Genomic DNA, 12866 nt, shown 5'->3' with positions numbered 1-12866 from the left:
TTGATTGGTTTTTGAATGTTGGACAGATCTTTAAATCTTCACTTGGTCATGATGTATTATCCTTTTTATATACAGTTGACCTTTTGTATATTATGTGTATTATATACTCTATTCCTACAACAAAGTAAGCTAGAGAAAAGAAAATGTTATTAAGAAAATCATAAGGAAGGGAAATACATTTATATTACTGTACTGTATTTTTAAAAATCTGCATATAAGTGGACCCACACAGTCAACCCCATATTATTCAAGGGTGAATTCTATGTGTTAATATTTCATAAGAATTTTAAGAATGTGTCCATGAGGAATATTGATCTCATGAATCCTTTGTCTGATTTTGGTATCAAGGTAATGCTGGCTTCATAAGATTAGTTGGAAAGTGTTCCATCTTCTATATTCTGAAAAGAGTTTGTATGTAATTGGTATTAATTCTTTTCTTAAATACTTGGTAGCATCTACCAGTGAAACTGTCTGGGCCTGGAGTTTTCTTTGTGGGAAGGTTTTTAAACTATGAATTCAGTGTTTTAAACAGATACAGGAATATTTAGGTATTGGGTTTGGCTTGAATAATCTTAGGCAGTTTGTGTCTTTCAGGGAATTTATCCATTTCATCCAAGATGTTGAATTAAAGTCATTTATAATTCCCTTATTATCCTTTTAATGCTTGTAGGATCTATAATGATGTTTCCTCTCTCATTCCTGATATTGGTAATTTGGGTCTTTCCTTATTTTTCTTGATTAGCCTCACTAGAAACTTCTCTATTTTATTCTCTTTTCAAAGAATCAGCTTTTGATTTTATTGGTTTTCTTTATTGTTCATTTTCTGTCCCTTGATTCTTTTTTTTTCCTATTTATTTATTTTTTTATTTTTTTGATGTAGTGTTCCATGATTCATTGTTTGCATATAACACCCAGTGCTCCATTCAATACGTGCCCTCTTTAATACCCATCACCAGGCTAACCCATCCTTCCACCCGCCTCCCCTCTCGAACCCTCAGTTTGTTTCTCAGAGTCCATAGCCTCTCATGGTTTGTCTCCCCCTCCGATTTCCCCCCCTTCATTTTTCTATTCCTACTATCTTTTTTTTTTTTTTTAACATATAATGTATTATTTGTTTCAGAGGTACAGGTCTGTGATTCATCAGTCTTACACAATTCACAGCGCTCACCATAGCACATACCCTCCCCAATGTCTATCACCCAGCCACCCCATCCCTCCCCCCCCCCAGCACTCCAGCAACCCTGTTTGTTTCCTGAGATTAAAAATTCCTCATATCAGTGAGATCATATGATACACGTCCCTTGATTCTTATTTATTTTTTTCTTCCTTCTGCTTACCCGGGATCTAATTTGCTTTTCTCTTTTCAATTTTTTAAGATAGAAGCTTTAGATCACTCATTTGAGACATTTCTTCTTTTCTAATATGAGCATTACATTTATTTAAAGCAGAATTTCCCTCAAAGCAATGCTTTAGCTGCTTCTCATAAATATTGATATATTGTGTTTTATTCAGTTCGAAATATTTTCTGATTCTCTTTGTCTCATTTAGCCCACTGGTTGTTGAATTTCCAAATATTTATAGATCTTCCTGATAGCTTTCTGTATTTTTTCCCCTCATATTTTTGCTGCTTTTGGCTTTTGATATGCTTTCTGGGGAAATGACACTGGTCTGAGCCCATGCTGTATGTGTGGAGCCCACAGGCAACCCACAGGCTATGGAACTTATGCAGGTAGGCAGGCGTATGTGTCAGCTCTTGGCTGGTTTCTCTTGGCTGGCATGTGAGAGCTGGGGCCAGCCCTGTTGCCATCACCGCCTTGTTCCAGTAGCAAGGCTGAAGATGGGAATTTGTTAAAATTCTGCATATGAGGCAACCACATCCCCAGTATCCCTCTACCGTTGTGTACCTAAGAACTCTGGCCGCCAGGCATCTACCCTTACGTAGGAAACAATCTTCTTCAAAGAAATTGAATGGTAACAGAGAAAGCCCTAATGCCAGAGCTAAACCCCTTGCAGGAAGAGTATCATATTTCCTATTGACTCTCCGTATTCAACACATAACTTAGACTTACAGCCTGAATGTGGCATGCCAGTACTAAATGAGAATTGAGCGCTATCAATTTTGGTATATTTATAGATGACCCATAGATGAAGAGTAATATTTGCCTTCCAAAAGGTGGAAGCCCTACTCATAGCATCAGAACTATTCCATTAAATGCAATCTTACTTTTAATGGACCAACACCCCAAAAAGTGAATGGTAGTTTACTGAGTGACCAGATAGCAGATAATTTTAATTTTCTTCTTGATGCATTTCTGTATTTTCTAACTTCTTTTTTTTTTTTTTTTTTTTTTTTAAAGATTCTATTTATTTGACAGAGAGAGACACAACGAGAGAGGGAACACAGGCAGGGGGAGTGGGGGAGGGAGAAGCAGGCTTCCCGCTGAGCAGGGAGCCCGATGCGGGGCTCGATCCCAGGACCCTGGGGTCATGACCTGAGCCGAAGGCAGACGCTTAAGGACTGAGCCACCCAGGCGCCCCTATTTTCTAACTTCTTACAGTGAAAATATATTAGTAGTGTGTTCAGATAAAATATTAAGGTAATAATTAGAATTGTGAAAAAATGTAAGTATCAGATCTAATCTAGTAAGCATGACTCAAGGTATAGGCGCTGTGAAACTAATGATTTAACAGCAAACTGGGCTAATCAGAATTGTCTCTAAAGGTGTTTGCAAGAGAAGGAATTGACAAAAGCTTTTAACAATATCAATTTGACTTTTTCATGAAAAACAATTGCAAGAAGCCCAAGAAAGGCCATCTGGCCCAACTCCCCACATCAGAATTCCTGAAGAAAGTTAAAATTATACTGTAGTTAGGGATTTAACAGGGCAAGAGTATCCTTGTTTCTTCTACTTGGCCCCCCATTCATTGGTGATGGTGTTCTTGCTGGGGAAAGGGCAGGAGGTTTTGAAGATTTTCCTACTACCCTCACTTTTAGAGAGGAAACGGATGCCTATGATCCATTTATTCACTAACATGCTTGTTCCTCTCTGTCCTGTTCACAGGCAGCTGGCTAAGAGTCTTGGGCAGGCTGGTGAAATTGAGCCTGAAACAGAAGGAATACTAACAGAGTATGGTGTGGATTTTTCTGATTTCTCTTCGGAAGTTCTAGACTGTCTCCCTCAAGGTCTGCCCTGGACAATCCCACCAGAGGAAGTCAGCAAGAGAAGAGATTTAAGGTAAATATCTGAAACTCTTTAAGAACAACATGTTTCTACCTTTCTATCTTCTAACTTTACTTTCTTAGGGACGGGGCTCAGATATTTCCATCTTTCTACCAACATTCAAATTCAGTTCAGTTGAGAATTAAGTGCTCTGTACTAGAGGTTGGCAAATTATGGCCCACAAGCTAAATCTAGCCCACTGCCTATTTATGTATAGCCTATGAGCTAAACATGGTTTTTGTATTTTTAACTGATTGAAAAAAAAATCAAAACAAAAATAATCTTTCATGAAACTTATATGAAATTCAAATTTCAGTATCCATTAAGTTGTATTGGAACACAACCATGCTTATTTGGTTATATTTTGTTTATGGCTATCTTTTTGCACTACAACATTAGGGTTGAATAATTGCAACAGAGACCATATGGCCTGCAAAGGGCTCTCTAGAAAAAGCGTGCTCATGTCTGTTCTAGACCATTCTAATTTCAAAGGATACAGTTGCCATCTTTTTTTCTCATTGTTATGCCCTGTGGGTCTGATCGAATAGCGACAATGTTATCTGGTCAGAAGTACCTTCCTTTAAATGGGCCTCTTCAGGCACAGAGCAAAGGATTCAAAGCTTCTGTGCTTGGAGCTTCATTTTAAAGCTTTACTTTTAGGTCTGGAATTTATTGGAAAGTACTTTTGTGGTATTTTTATAACAACATCTTCTTTGAAGATATTTCTTCATTGTGGGATGTTAGTTCTTTTCTGATATTTCTCTTCAGAATTTGGTTTCAGTACTGGCATTCATTTTGGATGCCACATGGAGATATTTAGAACCAAGAAAGTTTTCATACAACCCACTGAGGCTGTGGAAGGTTTTCTGCTAAGGTCATCCCATGTCAGAATCTTTTCCACCACACTCGCTCACTTCATGCAGCTGAACTTACGATACCTTCGCTCTCATTGCCCATTACTCCACCTAAGTTTGAGAATCCTCCTTCTCTGCTCCCTCTTGCTCTTGTATCTTTTAGGAATTTACTGCCTTTTTTCCTTTTCTTGCCAAGGGTAGGCAAGGAAAAGGAGATGACAGTCCCCTTTCCTACTTGTTAGTAGCTCTGATGGAACACATGTTTATATTTGAAGTCACTTAACTCAAGTTACCGTCCTGGCTTTCAGCAGTAACCACCACTCATGGAACTCCTACTGGTCAGTGATCTCATCAGGGATTTGGGATCTTGGACCCAAACCTTACTCTCTCTGAACTGTCATTTTCTCATATACAAATTGAAGGGCTCGTTTTCTAAGGTCTTTCCCTAAACCTAGGAATCTATTAAAAAAAAAAAATCTAGTAAGAATGAATGGCTGAACTTCATTGTTTGAAGTTTAAGTCAGTGTAGCCATTCCACAGTAACTATCAACATTTGAAATGTACCTACCCTTTCACCCCAAAACTTGACTTCCAGGAATCCATCCTACTCAAAATGTACAAGGATAGATGTACAAGAATGTTCATTGCTTCTCTGTTGTAAAAGTGACACTGCTAACGTCCCTCAACAAAGGAATGGTTATTTTTTTTTTAATAACACAAACCTAGATTTCATTCTACATTTTTTAAAAGATTTTATTTATTTATTTGTCAGAGAGAGAGAGCACAAGCAGGGGGAGCGGCAGGCTGAAGGAGAAGCAGGCTCCTCCCTGAGCAAGGAGCCCGATGCGGGACTCGATCCCAGGACCCTGGGATCACGACCTGAGTCGAAGGCAGGCGTTTAACCAGTTGAGCCACCCAGGCATCCCTGGAATGGTTATTTTTTTTTTTTTAAGATTTATTTATTTGGTGGGGGAGAGCGCACAGGTGTGGAAGGGGAAAAGGGAGAGTCTCAAGCAGACTCCCTGCCAAGTGCAGAGCCCAATGCAGGACTCAGTCCCATGACCCTGAGATCATGACCTGAGCCTCCACCAAACATCCGACCCTCAGCCCAGGCACCCCAGCAAAGGGATGGTTAAATAACCCATGTCATAGGTTGTATTCCCTGCAGCTGCCAACCAGGAACTAGATCCACGTGGACTGTCCTAAAGGGACGGCTATCATATGTTGCCAAGTAAAAGAAACAAGTTTCAAAACAGTGTGAATATGAGCCTATTTTTAATAAAGCCAAAGAATATAAAAATAGTATCCAAATGTATATACCCATGCATACATATATATGTACATATAAAAATATATATGCATAGAAAAAGGTCTGGAAGGAAATACATCACACTGTCGACGGTGATTATCATGTGTGGGCTTGATAGGGTAGTAGGAGATAGGGAGGCAGTAGGTTTCTTCATTTTATAAATTGCTCTATTTTTCAAATTATTTTTTAAAATAACTTTTATGTCTTTTAAAAATTATAAATGGGACTATCAGAAAAGAGAGGTGCTCAATTTTTTCTAGCCTGATTCCTAGCCTACAGATAAATATTAAGGCACTTCAACAGTCAGCCAGCCCAGCGTGTTCTCAGTTCCCCTCTGGTGGATCCATGTTGCCTTTTTCTTTGGCCCCAGTTGCCTCTGAGTTAGGCCACAGAACAGGAGGCCTTGCTCTGCAGAAGACCTCTGTTAAAATATGCCTGTGTGTCCTGTGCAGGGATCCACAGATACAGGGAGCTTATAGGGTGAGCTGCAGTGGACTGCTATGAGCGTAGTATCAGAGATTTCTTTTAAGTCACCTTAACCTCCCAACACTTTCTCCTTGCCTATTATCTCTAGGATTATGTCTCTAAAATTCAAATCTGATTGCTTTTACTCCTTTAGCTTAAAATCTTTCAACTGTGTCCTGATACCTAAAGTAGTCATCTCTAAACTTTTTTGAACATGCATTCCCAATAACATATATGTCTTTATTTTACAATCACAAACATATTTACTACTTTGCTGATTTATTATGGACGTTATAAATATACATAAAAGTGGAAAATGAGAATAAAATAAATATTGAAGATATTTTCCTTTAGAAAGGTATAGAAAACTGTTCTTATTCATAATTTTACTTTTGGTGAGAGCAGTGTGATTGAAATTCTTTTTTTTTTTTAATTTTTGCTTTCACAACCTGTGATATAGAAACACAAAGGTCTGATTATAAGTTCTGTGTATTTTGATACTTAGTTTTAGATTTAATGGTTATCATAACCGAAAAAGATACCTAAGAAGAAGTGAATTGAACTTACTAAATCATAATACTCATTTTTTTAGTCCTATTCACTGCTTATATTCGAAAATACAATCCAGCTAATAAATTTTCATCTTTCATGATGTCAGTCAGTTCTTGTGAACTAATTGAAAGGTGCTACATTTTTAGATTTTTAAAAAATGGGTTCGTAGTCTTTGGTTAGTCTTCAGTTGGCATCTTTAAACACGAGTTAGAAAGTACTCCCAGAATGTTTAAGTGTATAGATATGATTAGTTTTGCAGTAGGTGCAATTTTATACTTAGGTCATTTTAGGTCTCCAAATTTATAACATTTCAAACGTCCTTTTTAAAAGTTTTGTCTTCAAAGCCTGAGTTTCTTGTTTTATTGTGTTCAAAAGTCAGTGACTTTTTTTTCTTATTGTTAAAATGTCACCTTTACCTTGAAGGAACAGATTACGTGTTTTTATTTTTTTCTAAGGATCTGCTAGGTAGCATTTGATTGACAGTCATTGTTTTGAAGTCATACATGTCATGTGGCTGGTGATGAATTTATATTAGGGGAAGAAGAAATGTCAACTTTGCCATTTTCCTGGTATTAGTAGAATTAGTACTATTAGTTTAGTATTATCTTCAGTCTGTGGATCTTTGTAATAATCTTTTTTAGCCACTTGCCTATTTTGTAAGGATTAGTGTAGCTGAAACTAGGTAATTTCCATGAATCCATGTACAGGGCATGAGCAGATACCCATAGATCACAGTTGGCTGAAAGCACAGGAAGTACTGAGAATGCCAATGTGTTCTGGAACACCGACTCTTTCATTTGGACACTTATCTCCTGACCCACATACCTTAGGAGGGCACCAGGATTAATTCTTCATGTATTTATGTATGTAATCAGTTAGCTTCTTAATTTTTACAATAAAAGATAATCATAAAGATAAGTCTGTGGCATGCTGAAGTCTTTTGATCTGATTGCCTTTTCCTTCTCTTTGGTCTTACAATAGATTCACTCAGTTTTTCAGCCAACAGATATTAATTGAATACCATCCAGGGACCGTGGGGATTCAGTAATTGGATGGGATTGTGCCGGAGGGGAGAGTTACTTGGTACAAGCCTTTGCAGCACTATGATTTCTCCTGCTCAGAGGTGCAGTGCCTTCAAAGAGGTTTTTATCAATACAATTTTCTGAGGAATGTCACAAGAATTTGGAATGAGTCCCAGCACCCACTAAAAAACATGTGCTATAGGGGCGCCTGGGTGGCTCAGTCGTTAAGTGTCTGCCTTCAGCTCAGGGCATGATCCCAGGGTCCTGGGATCGAGTCCCACATCGGGCTCCCTGCTCGGCAGGAAGCCTGCTTCTCCCTCTCCCACTCCCCCTGCTTGTGTTCCCTCTCTCGCTGTGTCTCTCTCTGTCAAATAAATAAATAAATAAATAATCTTTAAAAAAAAAAAAAACAAAAACATGTGCTATGAGTAAATTAATACATATTCTGTAAACTCCTAAGTGAAAGCTATGTCTTTTTCCTTTTCCTGTCTTTCCTATATATGTCTACTTATATATATTATTTTTATATGTGTATATGTAATATATGCCAAGTTCTAAGTTAGTTACTGGAAATACAGAGACAAGAAAGGCTCAGTTCTTGTTCTATAGGACTTTACTCTTTCTCAGGGAGACAGATTTACACTCCGGCAAATTACAGCAAAGTATGGCAAGTACTATAATATCGGTGTGAACCAACTGCCAAGGGCATTGGTGCTTGAACCGAGATCTGAAAAATGAGCAAGCATAGAGGGAACTGGAGTGACTAAAGCAGTCTTCATTTAGTGATAGGCTGTGGCTGCAGAAAAGATGACACATTCCCCTAAGACTCCCAGATCTTTCTATACCAGGGCTCACAACTCCTATGGTTTTGATAGCTTCTTGACCCCTTCTGCTCGGCCACCCTGCCAGGGAGCCTGCAGCATTACTCTGGCTCTAGCTACGTAAGAACTTCTACATACCCGTTTAGGTTTGGTATTTGAACAATTATATTTGGAACAGAAAAGTTCCATCAATCTTTAAACCTCATAATCCAATTATGTCAGTAAAATTCCAGTTTTTTAGTCCAGTGGAATTGGGGTAATATTTTGCAAACTGAAGTTGAGAGAAATAGTGTTTATTTTGAAAAGAAAAATGGTTGGTTAGCAATTTTCAAGAAGGAAGGCTGGTGTGAGCTCCTAGGGGTGATCTGGCCCTTCTGATCGCGAGCACCATTTTTCTGGACCTTCACCTCCAGTCTCTGGAGAATCCCTGTTTGCATGGCCTAGACCTGCAGCTCTCTTTAGCAGGGCATCTGAGGTTAAAGAAAAGCAAAGAGCAAGCAACACCAATACTTCAAGCCTTTGGAGATCAGGAAGAGAATGTATCCAAGGAAACTGCTTAAAGGGGGTTGCACTAGAAGCCCAAAAAACCCCAAGGTTGTTTCTGAGACTGGCTCCAATTATTTCTGATTTCATTCTTATTATTTTGTTTCCTTTGTTGCTAAACTGGAATAGGAAACCAAAGCTTAAAAGCTCAATTAAAGTGGAAAATGAAAACCTAAATATTGGAGGGGGAAAATACCACACTGAACCGATTTTTATATTTTTCCTATAGTTAGTAATATTGTGGAAGTTTGGATCACATCACTTTTTAGTAAAATACGAGCTTCCTTGAAGTGGAGGTGGTGTCTGTAGTTCTTCACAGGAGAACTTGTGGGTGTCTATTTCTTCACTCTCCCCTCAATAAAAAGGATGCCCAGTGACCTCCACTGGACCATTACAAATGTGAAACTTGGCACCTAAAATTGCTTGCTCTAAATTTTCCAATTGCTTTCTCTCTTTTTTTTTTTTTTCCATTTAATGTCGTTCTGGCAACTAGTGATTTTATTATTATAAACAGGACATTGTATTCACTTTTAAGAAGAAATATGAAGCTGGAGGTAAAATTACAAACTGCAGCTTCTCGGCTGCCAAAATAGAAAACAGTGAGCTAAAAATACCGAGCACAGAAAGGGTGCTGTGGCAAGAAATATTGAAATATCTTCAAGATGGAACTGTTCCAAACAGACAGAAATTTACTTTTACTCCAGGTAAAACCAACCTTGAAATAGCTGCTTGAGAGGAGAGACATATAATACTAACCTCTTTCAGGTCAACCCTTTCATGGGCAAGCTTTCAAACATAACTAACATTAAATGACTAATGATCTTGCTGTTTATCAGGAAGTCCAGTATGATTAAATTGCCATTTAGAAAAGGTTCCTCTGGTAAGGGAGTGTGGCAGCATAGAAGGAGTACTAGAAGTTAGTCCTAGCTTTCCTGGGAACTAGTGGGGTGGCCTTGGGCAAATCAAATTTGGGGAGACGGAGAGAGAGAGAGAGCACTTTCATCCTTTGTAAAATGGATTATTTGATCAGGTTAGGATTTTCCAAAAGGTGTTGGTAGGTCATGCATCCTTTGAGATTTTAACAGAATGTCATGGAATAAAAGGGTTCTATGGCCAAATATTTTTAGAAAACAGTGGGTTAATATTTCTTAGAACTTTTTCTCTTGGATCATCTCATGGACCTAGTGCTCCTTAGACTACACGTTGAAATTGTTCAACTAAATATTTCAAAACGTACTAGTTCTGATGGAGTGTGACTCTGTTTGAGATGTTCTCTTAGAGTTATTCAGAGTCATCTTGTCCTTGCATTTGAAAGAGATGGTATTCCATTGGTGACTGTCTGCCACATTCATCTGACAGATATATTGACCGTGCCTCCCTGTGGGCCACACAGAAAATCCAAGGATTGTGCTTTGAATCTCACCTCTTCATTGCCAAGGGAATCCCTTCTTTCCTTACCTGGAATGGAGCAAGGTTAAATTGTTCTGCCTTAAAAAAGGAAGCTGTCGTTGTCATTTGAAACGACTGGCAATATTATTCCCTTCATGTAAATCCCAATTCACTGTTTATGAAATTACAGGAAACTCATAGACAATAACAAACATTAATGGGTCCTAATGCTTATATGGAGTAGTGGCTTTTCAGAGGTCTATACTCTTAGTCAGTCCTGCTGATCTCTCACATCCCTTAACTTTTTAATGCCTGGGCTGGAAATAAAAGAAGACAACTTCCAGCAGAAAGTTTTGGGAAAGAAACAACCTCCCATTGAAGATAACAGAGAGTGGGCAAGGAAGACAGGATTTGAAAATGAGATCCATGAGAAGTAAATAATGGTATGGGCAAATCATTCTCTTTTTTTTTTTTTTAAAGGTTTTATTTATTTATTTATTTGTCAGAGAGAGAGAGAGAGAGAGAACACGCAGGGAGATAGGCAGCGGGAGAGGGAGAAGCAGACTCCCAGCTGAGCAGGGAGCCTGATGCGGGCTCAATCCCAGGACCCTGGGATCATGACCTGAGCCAAAGGCAGTTGCTTACCTAACTGAGCCACCCAGGTGCCCCTGGGCAAATCATTCTTAAGACTAGGAAATGCTGGGTAGCTTGATACTCATATCAGTGCAAGTGAAAAAATGAAATTACCAACTTTATTGACAATAGAAAAAGAGGGAAATAAGTTTCTTAGCTTCTACGTGGTATCCTGTCCTGATTCAGCCCTTCATCTTTCCCCAGACCATTTTATTCTCTCATAGCTCTGCGTCTTGCCCATGCCCTGCCCTTCATCTATTTTCCAAGGCCCATCCTAACTGCCTTTGCCATCTCACTTCGGAAGAATGAGTCATGCCCACTCTCCTTTCCCTTCGCTGTTTGTTCACACCTATTTCGTAGCACTTGCCATGCTGTCCTCTAACCTCCCTGTGCATGACTCTCTCCTGACAGATGGCAAAGCCCTCAAGAACAAGGGTTAGGTCTTGTCTTTCTATTTCTCAAATCTAACTCAGTACTTGGTATTTAATAAATTATATGTGTAAATACATGCATATAGGATAAAAGGAGGGAGAAAAAGGAAAAAGTTAAAGTTTTGTTTAGGGGTTTGCAGAATATGTTTGCAGAGTTAGGAGTTTGCAGAATATTGGTTGACTATAACGTGTTTCTAAGCAAGTGCTGGGATTCATTCCTGTTTCTTTTTGGGATTTCTGGGAAAGTGAATATTGACAAAACACAGTCCAGTGCCTTCAAAGAGGTTGCTGTGTAATGTGAAAATTGGGTAGGAAAACATCTTAAAGAATAAAATGTTAAAATCGCTCTAATAAAATGAGGCACAACTTCTATTTCTGACAGAGATAGAGTGGGCCCATTCTTCCTGGGCCCTCCTTCTTACTAAAAACGTGGACATAACACAACAAACAAGCATAAGGAAGATTCAGAAAGGTGGAAAAGAGAAGGCGGACTGCACAGGGGTCTCAGGACTTGAGGAACATGCCAGTGATTCCCCTGGTTTTCCTCATTGCCACCCATATAGCCCAGACAGGGTGCTGTAGAAGGCACCACCCTGGAATGACCAAAAGGCACAGGAAAAAAGATCTCCAAGAGATTTTTCCATCTTGCCTGCCACGTGCAGGTGATACTCTGACTCCACTTTGGGAGGTGTGAGATCTGAGCAGGGCTAGTCTTCCATCCCCTGCCCAGCAGAAAGTGCTGGTGGTGCTCTCATTCCCTTGCTAGGGTATTGTCAGTGGAACCAAGTAAGGAGTGGTTCTTCCTTCCCCCTCTCAGTGGAAGGAGGCACGTGCCAGTTTCCCTTTGGGGATAGTGTCTGTGGGGCCAAGTGGGGAGCAGACTCTGTTCCTCATCCAGTGGAAGCAGATTGGTTCTGATTCCCCTCCTGGGGTAGTATTGGCAGAGCTGAGAGTGGAGCTGAGCTTCTGTCCCCCATCCAGCAAAAGTAGGCAGTGTTCCAGTTGTCCCATGAGAGTAGTGCCAGCAAGTCCCAGAGATAAGAGGAGCCTTCATTCCTACCTGGCAGCAAAGAGATGTGACGGGTCAGGGCCAGTTACCACAGCCCTGATGGTGTCACTGGAAACCAGTGGGAACTGAACCTGTACCTCCTGCCACCATAAACCAAGGGGGTTGGGAGCCAGGGGTTGTTGGCACTCACCTACTCCCCACTCCTAGTGTCAACAGGGAGTTGAGCTTCTACCCCCAAACTATAATGACAAGACATACCAGATTTTAGCTTTTCCCTTTCCTGGTGGCAGTGGGGCTTAGCCTGAAGCTTAGTTTACACCCACACTTGGAATCAGTGAGACAGGGTGAATTGGTGCCCCCTTTTCACCAGGAAGATGTCAACAAGGCTGAAGGGAGGCCTGAAGGGAGGCGTTGTGAGTCTGTGTATCATTTTTGCTGGGTTGGTAGCAGTGGGATTCAGTAGGAAGCTGAACATGCACGTTCGTCTGGCCCTTGAGCTACACCTCAGTAGGATACTGCTTACAAAACAAAAACAAAAACCCACAAAAAACTATATAGGATCCAGAGTCTCCTAATATAGTACCCAAAATGTCTACAGTACAGCTGAAATGTACTCG

At 39.8% G+C, this 12866-nt stretch overlaps 1 protein-coding gene across 3 annotated transcripts in view; it reads left to right on the top strand.

Moving 5' to 3' along the window:
* Positions 1-12866, top strand: part of DIS3L2 (DIS3 like 3'-5' exoribonuclease 2) — a 346894-nt gene that overhangs the window by 173025 nt on the left and 161003 nt on the right. For all 3 annotated transcript variants that reach the window (XM_032399177.1, XM_032399039.1, XM_032399109.1), the window contains one exon: positions 3063-3236. In XM_032399177.1, coding sequence (XP_032255068.1) covers positions 3063-3236 — 174 coding nt within the window. The remainder of the gene's footprint in view (positions 1-3062; positions 3237-12866) is intronic.

Source organism: Phoca vitulina, unplaced genomic scaffold (assembly GCF_004348235.1).
Source record: "Phoca vitulina isolate PV1807 unplaced genomic scaffold, GSC_HSeal_1.0 scaffold1, whole genome shotgun sequence".
NCBI classification, from domain to species: Eukaryota; Metazoa; Chordata; class Mammalia; order Carnivora; family Phocidae; genus Phoca; species Phoca vitulina.
Note: the sequence above shows the minus strand (reverse complement) of the source record. Positions and strands in the feature narration are given on the sequence as shown.